This window comes from Megalobrama amblycephala, linkage group LG1 (genome assembly GCF_018812025.1).
Source record: "Megalobrama amblycephala isolate DHTTF-2021 linkage group LG1, ASM1881202v1, whole genome shotgun sequence".
Classification (NCBI taxonomy): domain Eukaryota; kingdom Metazoa; phylum Chordata; class Actinopteri; order Cypriniformes; family Xenocyprididae; genus Megalobrama; species Megalobrama amblycephala.
Window position 1 is genome coordinate 38,612,061 of NC_063044.1, and position 23,682 is coordinate 38,635,742.

The following is a 23,682-nucleotide window of genomic DNA, read 5'->3' on the forward strand; positions in this document are numbered from 1 at the left end:
TTCTGCTCTGGGTGATCCATTTAAACAGCCGGCGCCCAGTGGATCACAGCTCACCTGCCGAGACTTAAATGGTGCTTGAGCCACCGTTAATCAGGCTGTGCCAAGCAGGGACACGGGGCTGCCCATGGGATGTCAGAGACGTGTATGTGTTTATGTGCCCGTGTGCATGTGTATCTATCTGTGGGTTGGGTTGCGTCACTCACAGGTTCTCCCGGTTGCCCTCTTGGTCCAACAGGCCCATCCGAACCCTGTAATAGGAAATATCAATCAACATCAAGTTAGGAAATATAATCATTTTCATTGTGGTAGACAAAATTATGTGAGATTCAGTCTTAAGTCTTTGAGGAAGGATGTCAGAAGGGTTATGTATGCAAAAATATTCCCATTCTTGAAAGCTGTGATCAATATGAATCGCTGCTGCATACATTTTTCAACTTTGCATAATGAGAACATCCCACACAGTGCACAGCTTGTCTCTTTCATGCGATTTGTGAGTACACACCTGAGGCAGTGCAGGCGATCTTTAAATGGATTATTAGCAATTTGATAAAAGCCTCATTTAGGGGGTTGCACAAAGCTCCGAAAAACACAATAGAAGAAAAGAAGAATCTGTATTACCTTGTGACCGGGCTCTCCAGGTGGACCATGGGGTCCAGGTTTTCCCCTGTCTCCCTGAGGAATGTTCACATAAGAGTCACATTTAGTCACAATATGAAGTCTAAAATAGATCTGAGGATCTATTAAAAGTGAAGCGGAGCGTTTAGGCACATCTAAGAGCCACTCTTGACTGAGCAGTAAACAGACTGTGTGATTTGATTAAGCAATTTGGTGTTCCCTACTCACTCTATGTCCTTTGTTCCCTGGAAGACCAGGTAGTCCATCAAAGCCCCTGTCACCCTGCAAAAAAGACAGAGATCCATAAGAAAGATTGACAAATTAGCCATTTCAAACACACACGTCCACCAGCACACTTCATTAACTAAACAGAACTCATGTTCTTTCACAATGTCATGTGCTTTGCTTCGAACGCAGACAGACGCAAGCAATGACTATAGGCCAGAGGTGTGTGTGGCATGTGGCAGCGTTTGACAGGCTGCCTCAGAGGAACCTTCCCATCTGCTGTGATTCTCAGTCCGCATCCGGTGCTGGGACTCGGAGAGCTGCGGGAGTACCTCACACTTCCTCATCAAACAAACTGCTGTTGTGCTAAATAGCTCTGTGTGATTTATTTACTGACGGGTCTTGCAGCTGGACAGGGCTGAATGCTTGCTATTGTCAGCGCGCACAATAAAACACAGCCCTCAATAGCAAACGGTTCCATCAATGGCCCAAACTATTAGGGTCAAATTAAAGTTTCCGGTGTTCCCATTTAGCTCTGGCAGCTGAATCTACAATTTGAGCACATGCATACACACATAAACTAACCAAACACAAAAACTGGATATTTGTGATATTTGCCCATGCAAACTTGCCAACATATAGAGCGCTGCGGGAATGTGTCCTAAAACACGTAAATTCGCATTTTTTCACTTCTGGTTCCATTGTGTTAAAATAAATGGGTTTTTTGAATGGGTTTTTGGTTAACACAAGCATAAAATACCAGTGGTAGATGAAGTACAGAAATCAAAAATTTGAGTAAAAGTACAGATAACCTATTAAAATATTACTCCATTAAAAGTATTAAGTACTCATTTTACTACTATAAAAGCACTTGATTGTATCAGTATTAAAAGTAAAAAGTACTGATTAATGAATGTTTATTTCATATCATCAACTCACTAGTTCACTTTTATAGCCTAATTGTGTTTATACTCGTGTTCTTACAAACTATTCTTACCCAAACTTTCAAACTTGTAGATTTTAACCCTCTGGTCCTCTTCAGTCAAAAATGACTGAAAAATTTTACGTTTTGAAATTTATTTATTTTTGCTTCATCGGAATGGATTGACACTTGGTGACATTTGTTGCATTAGCTATGTGAACACACACACACACACACACAAAAAAATCACAGACATGATTCAGATATGTTAAAAATAGTCACACTTGGCTCCTTCGCAGTCAAAAATGACTGACATAGGAAATGAATGGGAAATACGAAAAAATGTGAAAACTCAGAGAATCTTTTAGTGGTACAAACTACAATTCAGCCACTGTGCAGAAAAAAATTGCACAGGAAGGAAGGGGTGACACCCTAAAATGTCAAGAGCGCAAAATAGACACAACTGACTGTAGTAAAATTAATGCAAAAACCGACACTTCAAATCAACATTTAAAAAAAAAAAAAATCTAAACCTTCACAAAAAGTAGTCTTTGAGAATGTGTAAGTATAAATCCACACCCAAAACTTAATAAAAATAAGTATTTAATTTAATTTATAAGCCACTTTAAATAGAACTATATAGAAATATAGTGGTTACACCATGACATTAACTAAGTTCTTAGTCCCACCAGATAAAACTAATCTATCTTTAAAAAAATTGGAATTTAAATGCCTTGTCTCTATTTTAACATGGAATACTGTTTTAATTGAAAAATAATTTTAAAATATATTAGAAAAAAAATGTGTATGATTTTCAATGGGGAAAAAATAGCTAATAACAATTGTATAAATATTGCATAGTATCATAAAATACCCTCAGAATTTTAAATATTAATTACAAAATATTAATGAACAAAAATATATTACATTGGTTTTCCTCAAAAACAAAAAAGTTACATTTCAAGGCTTCGGTCATTTTTAATGTGACCCCTAAACGAAGAGGATCAGAGGGTTAAATAAAGATTTAAAGAGTTGGTGTAGTTTGTTTATATCCTAACTTTTCTTCTGCGCTTCAAAATTCATAAAGTTGTTTTTATTTGTGAATATTGTCTTGATGAACAAATGTATAAGAGTCATTAACTTTCGTTGGTCACAGAGCTTTTTTCTGCAGAAATCCAAAAGCCATTGGAAAATGGTTTTGTCAAGGAAAACAGGGTGAGGCTAACTTCCAGATTGGCCTACAAAGATAAGTCATCACTGCAGCACTCTTGTGTTCTACTTATCACAGGTTAAAGTCAGAGAAGTAACTCGAATTGCAGATAAAAATGATGTTTATGGTGGAATAAAACCACAGTCCCTATTAACGTGCATGGTATGTCCTAATGGGACTATATGACAAATCACCTTTGCTCCTGTCTCTCCAGGAGCCCCTCGACCTCCATCCGTTCCTGACCGGCCCTGCAAGGTGAAACACAGAATACCACTTCGTCATCATATTCTATGCACCACTGTGTGGAGTGCTTATGCAATATTCATGAACTAAAAAACACAGCACATCAATATAGAAACTGTTATCGCCCAATTCATATTCATGATGAGTTTAATTATATGGATCACACTTGAACTCTGATCACTCTACCATTGATTTTTTACACTGTGTGTGAGATGTTCAGTCTTACCCTCTTCCCAGGTTTCCCATTAAGACCAGCAGGACCTGGCAACCCACGTGGCCCCTTAAATGAGAGGAATAAGAAACAGACAGAAAGATGGAGATGGTTAGTGCAAGGTTTTTTAAAGGCTACTGAATGTAAAAAAGGAATTATAAAAGGAAATGTCCTCACTGGAGGCCCATTCTCTCCACTGTCCCCTTTCAGTCCACTGGGACCTGGAAGACCCTGGAACAAACATACATTTTCAAAGACAGAAAGTATCCACTGAACCCCCCCAAAACCCCAATACAATCAAAATTTGAAGAAGATTGGATAGGCTGTGCTTAAAAAAAAAGAAAAAGTCTGAAATAAACTAGAAAAGAAAAGTGAAAGATTTCTTACCACTGGACCTGGCCTCCCTGTGAGACCTAATGGACCTGGAGGACCCTTCAATGATAGCTAGAGGCAAAGAAAAATAAAAACATACAGGAGAAAGTATTACATTTCTCACATCCTTAACCTGCATTTGTACTTGTTTATCTATATTGTCCAAAATTCAAAAATTACATATTATCAAAAACCTGGCTTTAAGGTGAGCATGAATTATAAACAGCTACTTATTTGTAATAATATATTGTAACACTGTTCAGCACTACACACCATCTAGATTTTTACAGTTTCTGAAGAAAATGTATGTGGTTTCCAGGGCATTACTATGTGGTTTCTCAAGTATTCTGAGCAGTTTTTATGTGTTGCTGCACTGTAAACTGTAGAGTTGGTACCTTTTAGGAAGCTATTTCTACTTTATCTGACTCTTTAAAAATATATTGTAACCTAATGAAGTCAGTTCAATTCAGTCATTAATTTATATTTGAAAATTTGAAATTAGATTTGGGAAAAATAAAAACTACACTAACATTTAAATGTTAAGGGTCACTATGGATTCTTTTAAAGAAATTAATTATTTTATTCAGCAAGGATGCATTGATGCAAATTCAGTAGCTGGGTTTCCATCCAAACATGAAGCAGATCTTTTCAAAGTTCGCAAAAAAACAAAAACAAAAACAAACAAACAAACGCTAATTAGGTGCGTTTCCATCAAGTTGTTTGAACAGATGACGGTGGTATTGGTAACCTAGTAACCAACAGTAAATAAAACACCGTCAGCGGAAACAGCCGATTAGACACGTGGGTTTAATCTTCGCTACGTCAGAATTTATTCACCAAATGCTTTTCCATCTCCCATTATTTGCATTAACTCGTATTAACAAGTGAGCGTAGAAACTTTTTTGCGAATTAAGCAAATTTTTATTCAAAATTTGGCACTCATTTCAGATGCGATACTTCAAAATGCGCATAAAAATGGCGATGGAAACAAATCTAGTGACGGTAAAGTCTTTTAAATTGGTACCATTTTTTTATTATTATTATTATTATCCTGCAGCTTATACCATGGTCATTTGCCACATTAAAGCTGTCATTGCTGTATGAAGTGCTAAATTTGACTGGAAGTGTTAAAATGATGGTTAATTTCATTAGCTACCACTAGTTAGATCTAGCATTCTGTCCACTTTGAATGGGACACAGAGATAAAGTAGTGCAGTAAGATTACATTTATTTGATTGAATTATAACTTTTATTTGAATGAATTAGCTTATCGAGAGAGAGAGAGAGAGGTGTGTGCGTGTGTCTGTACAGCATCTCTCTACTAGCAATGAAGCTGTGACTTTAATTACTTCAAAAACAACGACATTACAACCTCCTTGCTGACTAATATAATGTAGTGATTCAGTAGCGATGTTAATTTATTAAAGGTGCCCTAGAATTAAAAACTGAATTTATCTTGGCATAGTTAAATAACAAGAGTTCAGTACATGGAAATGACATACAGTGAGTCTCAAACACAGTTGTTTCCTCCTTCTTATATAAATCTCATTTGTTTAAAAGACCTCCGACGAACAGGCGAATCTCAACATAACACTGACTGTTACGTAACAGTCGGGATCATTAATTTGTACGCCCCCAATATTTGCATATGCCAACTCATGTTCAAGGCATTACACAAGGGCAGGACGTCTGGATGTGCACAGCTGAATCATCAGACTAGGTAAGCAAGCAAGGACAATAGCGAAAAATGGCAGATGGAGCAATAATAACTGACATGATCCATGATATCATGATATTTTTAGTGATTTTTGTAAATTGTCTTTCTAAATTATTCATTAGCATGTTGCTAATGTACTGTTAAATGTGGTTAAAGATACTATCGTTTCTTACTGTATTCACCGAGACAAGACTGTCGTTATTTTCATTTTTTAAACACTTGCAGTCTGTATAATTCATAAACACAACTTCATTCTTTATAAATCTCTCCAACGGTGTGTAATGTTAGCTTTAGCCACAGAGCACAGCCTCAAATTCATTCAGAATCAAATGTAAACATCCAAATAAACACTGTACTTACGCTATTAGACATGCTGCATGACGAACACTTTGTAAGATCCATTTTGAGGGTTATATTAGCTGTGTGAACTTTGTTTATGCTGTTAAAGGCAAATGCGAGCTCCGTGGGCGGGGAGCGTGAGCATTTAAAGGGGCCGCAGCCTAAATTGGCTCATATTTAATGATGCCCCCAAAATAGGCAGTTAAAAAAATGAATAAAAAAATCTATGGGGTATTTTGAGCTGAAACTTCACAGACACATTCAGGGGACACCTTAGACTTATATTACATCTTTAATAAAAGTCGCAGAGCAGTGTTGACAGGGGAGTAGCACTGAATCTTGGGCCATATGCAAAGACAGTGTGTGGGGGCTCATGATCCACTCTATTTTTCACTTTTTTTCTTAAATAATAGTGTACAACTATACACATAGCACTCACTGACAGAAAAATGGTTGTACTGTATACCATGTATACAGTGTAACACTCATATTTGGATATATGTTTATATCCAAATACAATACAATTTATATCCAAATTTGTAAATACAATATTTAGAGCAGCCCAGTATCTCCTTAGATACTAAAATACAGTTTAACAATATTTGGTTGGAATTGTGTCTTATTAACAGACATTGTGCCTTATATTCCAAAACATTACAATCTTTCCAAACTATATAACAGTGTAGGTACCTCTACAAGCATGATGGCCATAAATGACATGTCTGATATTTATGCTACTATCAGTGACATGTGTATAGTTTAAGAATAATAGCTGCTAAACAGTATAAGTGGTAGTAATAATGACACTTGTGATATTACTTTAAAGTGCCCCTATTATTGGAATCATTATTTTTGAAAATTACCTTTCACACACACTTGTTAATGCTGATGGTGAGGAATTACAGTTCCAACCAATATATATAACCATAACCATAATTGCAATCATAATATATGTCAAACTGAGTAACATAACACTGAGAAACGTCCTGCTCAAGTCATCCTTGCGATGGAAGTTTGGATTGAATAACTAGTTCTTCCAATGTTTCATCGCCGGTCTTGCGCTCGGATTGATATGGTAAAATACGCCATTGTTACTGTCTTTACAGTGTGTACAATCGCTAAGCTTTAGGAAGCATACGGAAGCTGAATCAGTTATGGTAATGAGCGTTTGTTTCCGACTTGCGCTGTAAGCAGTAGACCAATCACAACAGACCGCGCCATCTGGCCAATCAGAGCAGAGTAGGCTCACGGAAAGGAGGGGTTTAGAGAGACTGATTCATCTGTCAAGCCGTTTGGGAATCATTGAAAAATGTGGTGATGTGCAATGTATATTATGAGAAAATGAAAAGTGTTTTTTGACCTTTGATGCATGTAAACCTCTTGTAGGAGACATAATAAGGGCACTTTAATTTTGTTCATGACTGTTACTGAGATGGCCAATATATATATATATATTATATATATATATATATATATATATATATATATATGTATACAATTTTTTATGTGTTGGATTCGTAAACAATAGTTGCCTAACTACAGGGCTTCTCTTCTCTTCACGCAACATTAATAGGAGCTGCAGCTCCAGTAGGACCTTGTGATGAATTTTGTGAGTGTTTTAATGTTTTTAATAGTTTTTGATTCATATAAATTTTTTTATTTACAGTTTATTATCATCACACCATCTTAAAATTATATGACCAAGTTTGCTCATATTAATATTTTAATGCAAGATCCACACAAACATCACTTACATATTGTTTTCCATATTTAAAGTTTATCTCTAACGATTTGTCACACACTTTTTGTGTTACTTTGGTGTTTAGAGTACAATAACAGCATTTATCACCAGCTTAGAAACAAGTTGTTTCTCATTATGCAGGAAAATGCAGACTCCCGTGCAGAAAGCATCTATTTTCACAACATAAACAGCAGCATATACTCTAGGTCGCCTTCACCTCACTCAAAAAATAGGTATAGGCTTTTACTTGGTCTCTTTGGAAGGAAATTTGTGCGGAATTGTTTTCCCTTATTATGTTTAGTTTCCTCCTCTTTTTGCCTGATCTTTGTTTGAACATTGCACATGGCAATTAACCTGAATTGTAACAACCTGTGCATTAAACGGTTTAATTGCACACCTTCCAGCCAATCAGAATGAGTATTCAGACAGACCATGGTATAAAAAAACGATATGGCTCGAATCCTTCAGTGCAAGTTTACGTGATTCTTCCACCCATTTTACCTTCTGCAGGGCGAGATATTATAAGTCTGTTTGTTAAGAAAAATAGACACCTATTCTCAACAAGCAACATAATTTGAGGTAGCATTCATAGTTGTGTCACAAGCAGTGCAATATGAGTTACAGTATGCTCCTAAGTTTGATATTTTTGATGTTTAGTGGTTTATTCAAATCCCTAAACCTAAATATGAGCATTAGCAAAAGTGATGATTGTGTTAGCAAACATCATCAGCTAAACAGTGTTGATAAATGAGTATATAAGTGCCAAAGACAGTATGGGTGTCTTACTTTGGTCTGTTGTAAGATGGCTTGAGCCTGCGCCTCTTGAGCAGATATGACAGGTCCCTTCTGAGAGTCTCCTCCATACTGGAACTAAGGGGGAAAAAAGAGATTACTCACAAAATATTTCATAAACATCAAGCAAGTCACTGTTAAAGATATATTTTAACATGTTTAGCACACAAAAAAATGGAAATATACTGGATGCCATTAAGTCTGACTATATCACAGCTCCACCATGTGGCCAAAAAATGCTATTAAGGCTCAGGCCCTATGTTTTGTGATGTAAAATTTTAATTATATTCCTCTGGCAAACAACTCTTGCTAATATGATGCAAGTGGTTTAAGAGAATTACTGAAGGAATGATCTCATCTTACGGGTAACATGAGCAAAGTGCCTGGAGGACCCGGTATCCCATCAGCACCGGGCAGCCCTGGACGTCCCTCCGGACCCTTGTGCGAGAAGAGAGACAATTAGTTCAGTTTCTTGATAGAGCATTTCTGTACGTGCGTGTGTGCACAATTGTGTTAGCATATATCTATTTGACAAAACAACTGCATGAGTAACAGCATCCTTTGGTTATTCCCTAATATCCATTGGCTTGTTTCCTGAATGCAGACTAACACCTAATGATTGTTTTTTTTTGAGTGTTGCCTGTATCAAAGCATGCTGTGCTCATTTTCCTGGTGCAAATCTTTTAGCAGCTCAGCTAATCAAAGCTGCCAGTCACCAGTCCTCTCCAAACAACACAACTCTTCAACCTTCAAAAGAAAAGATAAAACCTCCGGCTGGAATATTTTCCTTTGCCTTTCAGCTTCGGAAATGTAAGACCTCTATAGAGGTACAAGGCCAAAAAGAGCTTACATCTCAAGTAAATGCGCTTTCACAGCCTGGTCTGATGTTTTTACTAAAACTCAACTCTTTTGTGAAGCTGACACCCCAGAGAAGTTGATTCACAACCGACCAGAGGCGCTAAACTGAGCGGAGACAAAAGAATAATCTATCTTCATCCCCACTGTCAGAGGTAAATGATGAATTTAGGCTCTTTACTGCAGTTGGAAGTCTGCAGTTTCTCTCACCCTGCTAAGGGATCGTGTGTAAAAAGTGAGTCATGCAACAAGAGCAGACACACTGTCCAGAACAAATTAGGTCAAACTTTCAGATGAGTCATGGCTTCCTGATGCCTAAGGTCTCCGCAGAGGATGGTGGTCCCTTCAAGCGGCTCTGAATCATTGGTGAGGTTTGTTCCATCTACACACAAGGCCAGTCATCTCCCCACGTCCCCCTGGATGTGTCCTGTGTGTCCTCAGCTCGAGGCCCATGCCGGGTGTTGTGGGTCAGGTGATTATGAGGATACTTACCATATCTCCTGGGTCTCCGCTGGGTCCTGGAGGGCCTGTGATGCCAGGAATTCCTGGAAGACCCTGGGGAATAAACAGACACAAATTAAAACAAAATTTTAAATTTTAAAGAAAAAACGCCAGACACCACTTCAAGACCATATGTAATCACATGAAAACTGTAAGTTTTTTTCTTATGTTTTTGCAAATCATTCTCAAAAACTCATTTTATTATTGAGACTTACTGGTAGTCCTGGTGGCCCAGGAGGTCCTTCAAAATATGTGCCCTGGTTAGTACAAAAAAACAAGGAGATTAGCATCAGATTGCCTGTGTATGTTTGTGAGTATGTATAGATGTGTGTAACTTCACACTCCAGCACTCACTGGTTCAACGACAGCTGGCTCTCCCTTCTGTCCTTTCTCAAATTGCATGCCCTAAGAGAGGAAGAACAGGTAAAAGATATGATCTTTGTTACAAGTGGTAGACATTAGAGTTGTTGCAATACTGTACATTTCAGTAGTTGATGACCTCTGAAGAAGGCAGAAGGGTGACCTCTGGCCCTACATATGACATAGGTGTAGCGTAAGCTCAGGTGAGAACTGACGAACACGGAAGCGCAGAGGATGGAGCTAAACAAAACAGCAGTCATGAATTAGAAGTCTAAAACGGATACTAATACAAATCTACAGTATGGCCAAAATAACTCACTTCTGTTGGCTGTCTTCCTTCGTTGTAAACAACACGTGGTTTTCGCGAGAGGCGTCAATTCTCACCTAAGCTACGCTACACCAGGGTTCTGGAGGGCCACTGTTCTGCAGAATTTAGCTCAAACCATGATTGAACTCACTTACCTGCAATTTTCTAGTAACTCTGAAGGCCTTGACTAGCTTGTTCAAGTGTGTTTGATTAGAGTTGGAACTAAACTCTGCAGGGCAGTGGCCCTCGGGCTGGATTTGAGGAACACTGCGCTACACCTACATCATACGTCGGGTCAGAGGTCACCTTTCCGCCAGAACTTGACTCTCTCGTGAAAGAGCACACGGCTGTTGCCGGAAGCCAGTGATTATACTTTATAAAGTTTTAAATATGGATATTTTTCTTACAAAAACCCACTTCAGAAGGTATTTATTAAACCACTGGAGCCATATGGATTACAGTACTTTTTATGATGAATGGATGCACTTTTTGGAGCTTCAAAAACTCAGGCACTATTCAATCCCTGACCGCAATATAGTGTGGCCCAGATCCGGCCCACATCTGGTACATGTGGGTTACACGCGGATCAGATTTGGGCCGGATCTGGGCTGACACTATGTTGCGGTCAGGGATGTCATTACAAAGCTGGGAAGAGCCAGGATATTATTGAATATAACTGAAAGAAGATAGTTATATACACCTAGGATGGCTTGACGGTGAGTAAATTATGGGATAATTTTCATTTTTGGGTGAACTATCCCTTTAAGAACATGCATTTCGGTACTTCTCAATTTTTGATTTTTGTGGTTTGCATATTTTGAAAAAAAACTGATACTGTATATTACTGCATTTTTATTTTATTTTAGTATCAACTTTGTACCAAAGTCATCCCTAGTTGGCATGAAGAGAAAATCCATATTTGCCTCTGTGTTGTCAGTCATTTTTATTACAGAGGTACAAAACTGTACCTCTCCATCCCATGTGCCCGGCTTCTCCCTCGCCGCGTGGTCAAATCGGTCTTCATAAATCTCATAATCCTCATATTCTTGCTCAAAGCTGTCCGAGCCGTTTTTAAATTCATCAATCTCCATGATCTATGAAAGAACAAAACATGTCAACAGCATACAGTCAGGGTTATCACCTCGAAAATGCTCGCAAAGCTCAGAAACAGAAACCAGAGCACATACCTCATAGTCCGTGATATTGGGGCCAACTGTCACTGTGGAAACCAAGAGCTCATTGTGCTCATCGCCGTAAAGGTCATCACTAAACTCCTCGACCTCTGGTGTTTTAATCGGCCTCTCATCCTGCACACCGACACAGCAGAGTCAGAAGTGGCACAACCATGGCAACCGCAACCATGGAGATACCAAGCACAGTCAGTCATTTCCAATCTAAACTAGCTTGGCTTCACTGGGCATCTGAGCCTTAGAGACACTAAGACCCGAAATATAGCCTACACAAGTACATAAATGCAATGTGAATGAGTTGCATTCTCAGCGTTGCCACAAGGGGGTGCTATATTGTGAGTCTTACAATAAATTGGTCTCAATCTGCACTTTTTTTCCTTTCAAGTCAGCTAGTGTCATGGCTGAGCAACAGTATGATGAAAATCTTGCTTGAAGTTACAGCATTAAAGAGTAACAGATGTCTGAATAAAAATCTATCGCCCCCTTGAGTACTGAGATTTGTTTGTAATGCACTTGCACTTGAATTTGCAACCGCGTTTGTGTACTTTGCATATGTTTCTGGTCTAACTGTGCTTCACATCTCCAGGTCACTGTAGACTAATTAAAATGTTAGCAGGTGCGGGTTATAGAAACGTTCTGGTTACGAAGCCAGCTTCAAGGCATAAAAGCTGGTGAGTGTGGGGTATGAGGTTTTAATAACAACGGGAGATGTCAGCACGAAAGCCATATGTTCTGGTGGCAGCCGTAACAGCATGAAAAGAAGGGTGAGCAAACTTGGCACAATGATACTGGCATCTGAGTTTTACCTCAGCAGAAGCTTGATTCATACAATAAAAACTACATCTATCAGAGCTGTCAGAGGGAAAAGTATCAAAAAGATGCATGAAAATGGATTTATGTCAGACACAGTCCTATCTTTCATTCTGCCTTGGAGCACATCTTTCAGTTTTAATCTATAAAGTGTGCCAAGTCAAGAAATAAAAGTACACTCTACGACAAAACCTGAATAATATATGCATCATGTCTCACGTTCAACTTGTGATGCACATCAAAGAGTCACTGTTGAAATGAGCCATAATTCATATGCATTTTGAGTCAACACATCTCACTAAAGCTGCAAACTATGACTACCAGTGTTGGGGGTAATGCGAGTTACGTAATCAGATTACTTTTTTCAAGTAACTAGTGAAGTAATGCATTACTTTTAAACTTACAACAAAATAACTGAGTTACTTTTTCAAACAAGTAACGCAAGTTACTTTGTTTACCCATTTATTGACTGACACCTGTCCTATCCTAATGTTGAGAAAAATCGAGAGTGTAGAGGCGTTGTGTGCTCCATGTAAACATGATAGTTATTCTAGACTAGTTCTAGACTACATGTAAGCACACATTTACTCATTTATTCTTCTGCATTTCAGAATGGCAGCATCAATCCTGAGGCTTATTCATTTCACTTTTAGTGTGAAAGGGCCTTTACATTTGCCAAAAACAGAACTTTTTTGTTGTCAAAAATAAAAATAAACATAAACAGCCCAGCCCAGATGAGAAAAAGTAACGTAAAGCATTACTTTCCATAAAAAGTAACTAAGTAATGCATTTAGTTACTTTTTTAGGGAGTAACGCAATATTGTAATGCATTACTTTTAAAAGTAACTTTCCCCAACACTGAGACTACAATGTAGTTATTTTATGACCACAACATCTAGGAAGAAGAGTATCGGTGCAGTTATTTGGGTTGTTATAATGGCAGAGGCTGGTTAGTGCAATGGATGACTGGTGGTTAAAATGTGCATGGGAGGGTCAGTGATTGGTCAGGAGAACGATAGTGAGGGAGGAGGAAGTATGGGCAACCACACTGGCACTTAATGTTCTACCTCCACCTCCATTTTTGGGGATTCAGAAAATGCAGTTGCCAATACAGACTGGTCCTCAAGATCTGTCACAGCAGTGGGTGTGGTGTGTTCATCCTGATAGGTGTCGGGTTCATGAGTGGGCATGTCGGGTATGGAGTCCATCAGATCCACTGTTATTGCTGGAGATTGTACTGGTGACTTGGGCTGCTCCGTCGCAGGTGGATTCGGCTGCTCTGTTGCAGATGTTAAAGCTCCTCGATGAGCCAAATACTCCGGCAGCTTAGAAGAAACCTCAAGGAAACCTTCTTCAAGAGCTTCGGCCTCCTTTCTCTTCTTACGAGATTCTTTTTTGCCTTTCTTGTCTCTCTTTTTTTTGTTCTTTTTGCCTTTGCGTTCTTTTTTGGAGCGTTTCTTTGGTTCTGCAGGCTCGTCTCCCTGCATGATGTCATCAAGGTTATGGATGGGATTGGCCTTTTATAGATGGGGCAAGAGGTCAGGGGTTGGGTATAGATGAACAGAATTAAAATTGTTAAGAAGTTCAAGACATTCAGACAGTTGGACAACACAACATACTGACACATATATCACTGGCAATCTCTGCATAATTTCATCTTAAATGAAAGTGGTTGACTGATTCCACTAGACTGTATTATTCTCTTTGCAAATTAGGTCAATGTTCAACTTGTTCTCAATTCAGATATGCGCTACATTATCAGCCCACAATTCAGGAGGTCAGAGTCGAGCTGCTTACAGGCTATTATGAGAGGCCCTGACTGAATGGGCTTGATGAGGCCTGTCGGGGGGAGATTATATGAATAATGTGAGAACCAAAGCGAGGTGTTGAGATGCCAAGTCGGGCAGGATAGAATCGGATCAGTGTGAGCTCTGGTAATAGGTCAGTAATGTGAGCAATGCTGATGAATCCCGCCATTAGTCCCTGTTCTCTCAGCTGTTGTGGGAACTGAAAGCCAACTGGCTCTGCCTTTGAACGGCTGCTGATAGACACTTTCCCTTGGGCTGACTTGGAGAGAGACATACACAGACATTTACATTCAGCACACTTGCACAAAACTGGGTGTGGGATTTGTGAGGAGAAATGAATGTACGATGACCTTAAGCATTCCTCCCAGTAGGCCGCAGAGAAATGCTAACCCACTGACATGATTACTCACTGGGCTGACTCACCCGCACGTGCACGTTCACAACAAACACAAATCATCCAAATCGGGAAAAAACATGTTCACAATGTCCAAACACACATAAAAAATCATATTATGATTACAAGTATGGGGCAGTCTAAGGGGTCACTACTGATTTAAAAGACAAATCTTCACATTGGAAGTGTTCTTGCATCCTGTAGATAGCTATTTGTTAGTATTCATATTCAACTCAATGATAGTTGCTAGGCTGGCGCAAAACCCCCATAATTATGTGATTTGAAATCTGCCATCTTTGATTAAGAGAATACAGAAATTTTTGAGCCAATCACCTGCGCTGTCAAATCCATGTGACTGGAGCCGTAGGAAAATGTCATGACAACACCTGTTTACACATGGTATTAAGATGTGTTTGGGTCAATTGGATCGCAAGTGAACAATGATAAATACAGGTGTGAACAGGGTCTAAAACCTTTTGAGCTTGTCCACTTTCCAACACTTCCAGAGGTAGTCGAAAACACATTCGAACACATTGCTTTTGTGGTGTAAACGCTCATGTGGTCGAATGTGTTCGAACTGCCACAAAAGACTATCTACTCTCCAACTACTGACCTAATGTGTAAACATAATGGGAAGCACTCTAGCCAGGTGGAATTTAAACTTTGTCGGCTGAAGACCCAAGTTTGGTTTGAAGATGAAAAAATGTACCAAGCACAATGTTCTCTCACCATTCCTGATTTCTAACATTCCTGGTCTTGCGGCTATCAGAGCAGAAACGAAAGCTGATGTTCTCCATATGTTTTTCCGTCCTCTCGTATGTAAATTGCGCAAGCTTATTTTGTCCATTATCGAAAGATCTGAAAAAACCCATGCATTTTCCCGCCTAAAGACCCTCCCCTTGAAGAAATCAGGACAGAAGTGATTGAAAGTGGACAAAGGAGACTAGGTCTCCTTCGTTTACTTGAGATCCAATCGACCAAAACTCATATTTTATTGTTATAGTCTAATGATTGTTTTGTTATTATTGTGCTAAAAACAGAAATAAAAAAAATACAAATCTGTTCTGCAGCTGTGCATTTAAACATAAAAATATCTCTATTATATTGGTTAAAATTGGTTGATTCCTAGAGCTAACGGTGCGCTAGTGCATCTGAACTAGGGGACAAGCAATTTAATTCATATGCATGCCTGTGCTGTTTGTTGGCTCGCTGAGATGAGTGCACCGGGAGCCGAGCCCAGAAGCCAGAACAGTAAAAAGTGCAAACAGATAAATGTAAATGTGGAATTGAGAAGCCAAGGCAGCTCAGCCACTCAAAGGAAGTTTTGACAGGGCTCTTCCAAAGAGAGGAAGACATTTTTGGTCAAGCTGGAACAAATTACGTCTTCATAAAATTTAGCAATTCTGTGGAAAACTGAGACTGGTTGCTCAAGGTTCGTTGGAAAAACAAGTGTCTCTTTCTCTGTTTGCACATGAGGAGGATAGCACAGAATGAACTAAATGGAACAATTAATCTGGGCAGAAAAACAAGATCTCATATAGATGTAAAATAAATCAGTTGGAAATAAGAAGGCAGTGAGGGTTTTTTGACTACATGAGGAGTCACACTCGCAGAGGAATCACTAACCTCGTCAGGATCCAGGCTCTGGGTACTGTAGGGCAAAGGGCTGTCGCAATCGGGAATGTAATCTTGGCAGTAGTCAGCCGCAGCCTGAGGATCATCCACGAGCAGGAGCTGCTGGATCTCGCCCTAAACACACACATATACCACTCACGTTGACTGGGTAATATTCACATGTACTGGTGTAATTCTGGTGATCAAAGAGAAATAAAACCACATTTAACACTTTATAAACAGAGAACATGCCGATGTAATGCAGAAAATTCATTTAAGATGAAAAACAGTGTTGTGTAACACTGATGAAATCAGGGTAAAACTGGTTGAATGCATTTTATTTGCATATACAGTAGCACTACATTTTGGAGTTTATGCAACAGGAAGAATAATCTTTCTTCATTTCAAAAAATATCTTCTGACAGTTTCTTGACTTCCCTCTCACCCACTGCTGCTCTATCAGTTGACATTTCTCAGTTCTTTACATTTATTTTGTTCTTTTATTCATTTCTAAGTGGCATTGCTGGCATTGCGTCTCCACTCACTGCCATGTTTCCCTGACGCCTGTGAACTACGGTAAGTTGTTAGAGGTGGGGAAAGGTAGAATGATAGAGATGATAATACACCAGTTTTAATGGTGAAAAGGTGCAAGGTAAGATGTAAGTAGCTAAATATTTAATATTTGTTTTACGATAGACTGTTAAACAACAGTAATATCCAGTGAAGCAAAGTATTTTTGTCAAAATGTTCAATTTTGAATTGAAAAGCCTCTATCATTCACATGATTCATGTAATTCGTAATAGAATAATGGACATAAGTGACTAGACAAGAAACATTAACAGAACCATTTTCACCACATTAGACATGCGATTATGTGCAACATCAAGAAATTAGTCATGGTGTTTCAGTATATGTTCAAACATTTCAAATTATTAGTCTGAATGTTATATAAACACCATCAGAGTCATATAGGCAAACCATATGTACAGTATGAACCCAAAAACACAGCACAATGAACTAAATACCCAGCCATAATAATAATAATTTTCAAATTGTTCAAATGCATTATGGCAAAATGGCCATCTGGATGCAAAAAGCATCTTTCTCCAATGACATTCAAAAGTAGCCGTGTATTCTGACAGAATAAAATATTTTGCAAGTTGGGTATTGTAGGTTGTATAAAATGGAACCTGATTGAATGATATGCAAGTAACAAAATAAATGTGAAATAGCTGATTTACTGTACACACATTCACTCAAGCGCTAAGTTGCTAAGTGATAAACATTTAAATTTTTGGGAATAATTCAATTCTATACCAAATTCTTAACTGAAAATATCTTTAAGACCTACTTCTTTCTTGAAATCAAGAAGCAATACCATAGGAGAGAACGCCCCCTACTGAAAAACACCCATAATTCCACTAAATTGTTTAGACTTTTTGAACAGCCTAAAATTCAGTCAATAGTACAGAACATATATCCACAATAAAGAGATCTTTCATCACAAGGCCAACTGAGAATCTGTGAATCATCGCTGAGGTCCTGCCAGTACATCAGTGGGTGGAAGAAGAAGAGGAGGTCAAAAACTGGCAATACCCAAGATACCACACAAACTCATTCAGCAGTCGAGCACAGCCAAACCACAGCATTTCTCACATTAATCTGACATGTTCTGGATCTTAAAAGGAAAATAAATCAGTATACCTAGCCAACTAATTGCACTCCACTTATCCCAGCAGTTTATCTTTTGCCTGAAATTAGGGTCTCCTTATAAGACATGCTTGACAACTCAAGGACTCAACAAGCCAGTTAACACAGATCTGTGTTTTTAAAACAACCATTTATGATCAGTGAACCAGAGTGTTCGTTTTGTGTGTTCTTGTTCTAGTTCAGTTCTCCAAGACTTCCCCAGCTCTTGAGTAATTTGTAAGAATCTGGAAGCAATAGCCCTGACCATAGTCCCCAGGCTCCCGAGCAGCTCTCCCACGCTGAGAGATTTGGACCGGAACATAAGCCCCCTGGATTCCCCTTGAATCCAGGGCCTGGGAACTGACCTCAGATCAGGTCAAAATTACACATTCCCCAGTACCAGCCTCGCCCAGATCACTCTGACCCCATGACCCAGATGCAGATCTATTGGACCCAGAGAAAGATAAACAAGGAGAATTATTCATCATTTATCACAGTGGTTCTGCACGATACATGAGTTTTTCCATTCTTTATGAGTACAAGAGGTGGTAGAGACTCTTAATCATGGCACAAATCATGTTATGCTGCAATAGTGACTGTCTGAAACAAAAGACTTTGCTGCCCAATTAGTCAGTCAATGACTTGCACATTTATATAAGGAAACTGGCTTCAGAGCAACTTCTAAGTCATCATCACATCTGGTTAGCCTTAGGGTTAACAAAGTGACTTTATAACGACTAAAGGGTTTTTCCTGGTAGAAAATGAATCAACACATTGGAAAGAATTAATTTAATGAAGTTATACTATGCACATTTAAGTCTTGATTTTGTTTTTTTCTACTAGAATATATTTTCATGCTGGAAACATTATTTTTCACATATTTACATTATTGCAGCACCTCTCTTTCCAGTCTGTCAGTAATGCTCAGTTTTATTTCAATGTGATTTGGAAATGTCATACCCCTTATCACTACATTACTAACCCAACCAGGCCTCGACACTTTTTTTAATATATATATATATATATATATATATATATATATATATATATATAACTCGGGCTGGAATTATTTAAATGACAACTTTTGTGACAATGTAATGGGAGAGGCAACGACATCATAGGCGAGAGAGAATATCACTGATCAGCTAAATCATAGTTGGTCTAAAAGTAGCTATATACTTGACAAAAATACACTAGGTTGTAGTTAGGGCTGTGCAGAAACTTTAATAGTTGGCGTTGTATGTTCTGAAAAAACTTGTATGGTGTATGTTTGAAGTTGTATGTTCAGTGTCTGTCACATGGCCTTTTAATTGCTATTTTGATTCGGTAATTATTCATTCATTATGCATACACCTAAAGAAAGTTAAAAATGTAAAAAAGCATAATGGGTTGTCTTTAATGAAAAAATAAACAGATAAAAATTTACCAAAGTACTCATTTGTGGCCAGCAGCCATATCACCCTTAGCCCAAGATTGGTTGTCCACTGAAGCTAAGCAGGGTTGAGCCTGGTTAGTACCTGGATGGGAGACCTCCCTGGAAAAGTAGGCTGCTGCTAGAAGAGGTGTTAGTGAGGCCAGCAGGGGGTGCTCACCCTGTGGTCTGTGTGGGTCCTAATGCCCCAGTATAGTGACGGGGAGACTATACTGTCAAAAAGCACATCCTTCTGATGAGACATTAAACTGAGGTCCTGATTCTCTGTGGTCATTAAAAATCCCAGGATGTCTTTCGAAAAAGAGTAGGGTTGTTACCCACGACATCCTGGCCAAATTTGCCCATTGGCCTCTGTCCATCATGGCCTCCTAATCATCCCCATACTCTGATTGGCTTCATCACATTGGTCTCCTCTCCACCAATCAGCTGGTGTGTGGTGGGCGTTCTGGCGCAATATGGCTGCCGTCGCATCATCCAGGTGGTGCTGCACATTGGTGGTGGTTGAGGAGATTCCCCCTTCCATATATAAAGCGTTTGAGTAACCAGAAAAGCGCTATATAAATGTAAGAAATTATTATTATTATTATTAATTTATTCATTTGGTTTCAACCAGATATTGTTTTTAATTTTAACGGCAACGAAGCTGCTATGAACGCATTGGCATAGCAACGATATACTTCCGGTTTCCTGTGTGTCCTACTAAGGACGTCTCCTTTAATTCTGGCTAAGGACACTCCATATACCGCATCCTTCACAGGATTCGTCCTCTTGAGGATGCAGCCTTCGAAATTAAATAAAATGAGACACAGCTATTGTTTTGGGCTGGATTTTGGAATGGAATGGGAATTGTGTTTCTTTGGGTGGGGTTTCTTCAAAAACAGCTAAAGCTACAACAGGCAAAGGTATTGCATGGGAGGAGTTGGGGAGGTAAAGTTATTGCAGTGGGCGGCTGGAGGAAATGTGGCGCGTGCTACAATGTACTTGAAGAAACATCTGTTTTTTTGTGTGTGGTGGAAGCAGATAGAGGACCCTTAAATGTCCATTAGACTGACAATAGCATTCCCTTTGAGTGTTGAGTGTTCCCTTTCTACGTAAAGCCTCACTGGCCAGAATGTTAGCTAATGTCCTGAGGGTGCAACCCCTCCCTATGCTCTCTGCTGAGGTCCAGCAGACATCAACAGGACGATACAGCCAAAAGCAGTGAAGGCTCTTCAATTCTAATCTATATCTAGCTAGAATCATCAAGCACAAGCCAGAAAAGATTAGTCATGGAGTTTCAGTGCATGTAACTCATTAACATGTTCAAACTTATCAGCTTATTCATCTGAATGTTATATAAACACCATCAGAGTCTTATAGGCTGATAGGAACCCAAGCAATATCCAACATTGATCAAATGTTGAAACTCATGAAGACTCCAGAACTGTTAGTCAAGATAATGGAGATCTTATAAAATAGGCAGAGTAGAAGTACAATTTGAATTCATTTTGTCACCTTTTTTCTATTTTAATGACACAAAAGCACCATAAAAATATATATATATATTTTTTTTTAATGAAAGTATTCTCTATGACTTGTGACGCTATATTCTGAACTGATAGCTTTGGGTGAAAAACAGACCAAAATTGAAGTCCATATGCACTGTTTATCTTTCACTGTTAACCAGTAGCTTCAACCAGATCAATGAACTGAACTTGTGAACCAGAACAGATTCATGGTTGGATAAGTTAGGTACTAAGAACTGGATCGACCAAAAGATCTGAATCTGACATTATTTATTCTCTCATGAAAGAGAACTAGTGCACATGTCAAGATAATAACTTGCATTTCTGTTGTAGCATGACTTCAAGCATTTAATGTTACTTACATGGTGATTTTTGATGATTATCATTTTGGAGCTTGACAGCCCCAGTCTTCATCCACTTTTATTATACTGAAAAGAGTGGATATTCAAACATTCATCTGTTGTGTTCCACAGATTAAAGAAAGTCTAGTTTGGACTGACATGGGGGTGAGTACATCATGACAGAATCTTAACTATCCCTTTAAAGTCTAATTTCACCGATTTTCAACACGCTTTATATTGTTACAATGTTGGAAGTATATTTAAATGAACAGTGTTGACTCATTCTCCGTGTTACCTGGATCTGGTTTATTTGTCAGCAAAAAGATTTTTGACAGCTCCAGGGAATTCATGAAAACGGCAGTCTCTTATAGTTTTTCCCCTCTGTTTGGCCTAAAATATGTGGTCATCTAGTTTGAAATGGTGACTACAAACAATAAAGGTTTTTCACATTGTCAATTGCGGTGTTCTGTCCATATTTATGATTCTTTGCCACCTTTAGCCACTGCCCACAACACACTGGGTCCTTAACTGGAAACCGAAAGTAACTCACTCCCGCTAAACTTTTACTCTTTGAATTTATGCACCTGGGAACAACACAATTCAACATTTTGACTAAAAGTTTGCTATGAAGTATTTTCTACTAAAGCAAGGTGGTATTTGGCTCTGGTCAAGTGTTTTATTACTTATTTGGCCTTTTTTCTCTAGTCAGATAGCAAAGATTTCATTTTTTTCTCCTTGTACTGTATAGGCAGCCAAGTTTTATTGAAAGCCCATTTTGACAGCAGTGAACTGCCCCTTTAAGGGGTGCTGATGCTGCGATAAACCAAAAAACTCTTTATAAGGCTCCAGAAATACACACTCTTCAACAACACTTTTTAACACATTACATGTTATTTCTGAAATAGCCCCCAAAAATGGACAAAGTACAAAAAGGGAAGGGTCATCTAAAAAAAACAATGAATGTGTGCTCATTCAGACAGCACTAATTCACAGGTGAGCAGGGTATTACTTCCAGGTATTCTCTAGCAGTGGAAACAAGTCTGAACAGCATCTGTTTGTTCCTCTCTGAGGAGACAAGACCCCAATGTTCGCAGCCTCTGATCCACTTTCAAAATATTAAATTTAACATAAAACAAACAGACTGCCACTGCTTAGTCCATCAAAGCAAAGCAGAGATATAAACACATATGAATTTTGGATGAACTTAAATTATACGGATCTGAGAGCTCCTGTCACCTCTCAAGAGAAATATCCTGTTTGCTGTTTGTTTGAGAGTCACAGGGGAGTATGATAGGCATATACTGCAGCATTTATAAAGATGTTGATGGGAGGAGGGTTGAAGGAATATGAAAAAAGAGTAAAGGGTGAGAAAGAAAGAGCGTGAATAAGCACAAGCCTGTTACTTTGTTTAGCTGTTCAATCTCACAAAGCCTGTCTAGAACATCTCTTTTCATATTTCACCCCAGCCCCAATATAAACAATATTTGAATTAAAAAAAAACTGTAAAAAATGTAAAAAAATAAATAAATAAGTACACAAATGCATTGTATTTAAATTGAAACGTATTTTACATCATTATAGTATTAGTTGTAATGCCTTTAATTTTATTAAATTAAATAATAATTTTCTTCTTACATTAAGATTTGTAAACATTACAAAAGTAAAACATACAGATGCATTATAGTTATGATTGGGGGTGCTTTAAATGAAAGTAATGTGACAAATAAAATATATTACTATCCCCAAAAGTAGGCTTTATTTTAAATGTGCTTAATTGTGCAAAAGGACTGTTACTTATAGGTAGATTTTTTATCTTTAAAGTCCATTTTTTCTAAATTAGATTTCTGTATTATATTATATTATATTGTAATTCGTGTGAGCCCGTAACACAAGTTCATTCATTCAGTAGTATTTATGCGCCGAAACTGATGTGGTGTAGTGTGACAAATTAATAGCAAATCCGAAAGCAAGTGGTCACAGGAGATGCATATGAAACACATCTTAATACCAGGTGGAAACAGTTCTTCTCTCTCTCACGCTCGATTTCTGAAATATTGTCAATGTTTATATGTGAAAAAAGAATACATTTAATCTGTTCATCATATAAAGGAATTGAGTCTCTTTAGAAAATTTGGACTAAACCACTCGATTTATATGGATTAGTTTATGATCTCTTTATGAACTTTTTGAAGTGACAAAGTGGTAGTTGCATGGACTGTCAATGGAGAAAGAAAATCTGTCAGATTTCATTTAAAATATCTTCATTTGTTTCAAAGAAAGACTTATGGGTTTAAAACTACATGAGGGTGACTAATTAATGACGAATTAATAACCCTTTAACCTGCCCTTACCTGGCTTTTTGTGTGCATGTGAAAACATTTACATGTCCATGTATTCCAAAAACCAGGATGTTTGATGATTCATACCTCAAATACTTCCTCATCTAGTAACCGTGTCCCGAAAACAACGACTCCGTCGGTGCTGACCA

At 38.3% G+C, this 23,682-nt stretch overlaps 1 protein-coding gene across 1 annotated transcript in view; it reads right to left on the reverse strand.

Moving 5' to 3' along the window:
* Nucleotides 1-23,680, reverse strand: part of col5a3a (collagen, type V, alpha 3a) — a gene marked incomplete at its 5' end in the record, with an annotated part of 49,806 nt that extends 26,126 nt beyond the window's left edge. Inside the window, 17 exons of the mRNA XM_048188446.1 lie at nucleotides 204-248; nucleotides 619-672; nucleotides 844-897; nucleotides 3,167-3,220; nucleotides 3,442-3,495; nucleotides 3,604-3,657; nucleotides 3,814-3,870; nucleotides 8,382-8,465; nucleotides 8,751-8,825; nucleotides 9,735-9,797; nucleotides 9,959-10,000; nucleotides 10,098-10,148; nucleotides 11,379-11,504; nucleotides 11,598-11,717; nucleotides 13,478-13,927; nucleotides 16,239-16,361; nucleotides 23,621-23,680. Of these exons, the coding sequence (XP_048044403.1) occupies nucleotides 204-248; nucleotides 619-672; nucleotides 844-897; nucleotides 3,167-3,220; nucleotides 3,442-3,495; nucleotides 3,604-3,657; nucleotides 3,814-3,870; nucleotides 8,382-8,465; nucleotides 8,751-8,825; nucleotides 9,735-9,797; nucleotides 9,959-10,000; nucleotides 10,098-10,148; nucleotides 11,379-11,504; nucleotides 11,598-11,717; nucleotides 13,478-13,927; nucleotides 16,239-16,361; nucleotides 23,621-23,680 (1,566 nt within the window). The remainder of the gene's footprint in view (nucleotides 1-203; nucleotides 249-618; nucleotides 673-843; nucleotides 898-3,166; nucleotides 3,221-3,441; nucleotides 3,496-3,603; nucleotides 3,658-3,813; nucleotides 3,871-8,381; nucleotides 8,466-8,750; nucleotides 8,826-9,734; nucleotides 9,798-9,958; nucleotides 10,001-10,097; nucleotides 10,149-11,378; nucleotides 11,505-11,597; nucleotides 11,718-13,477; nucleotides 13,928-16,238; nucleotides 16,362-23,620) is intronic.
* Nucleotides 23,681-23,682: the final 2 nt, after the last annotated feature.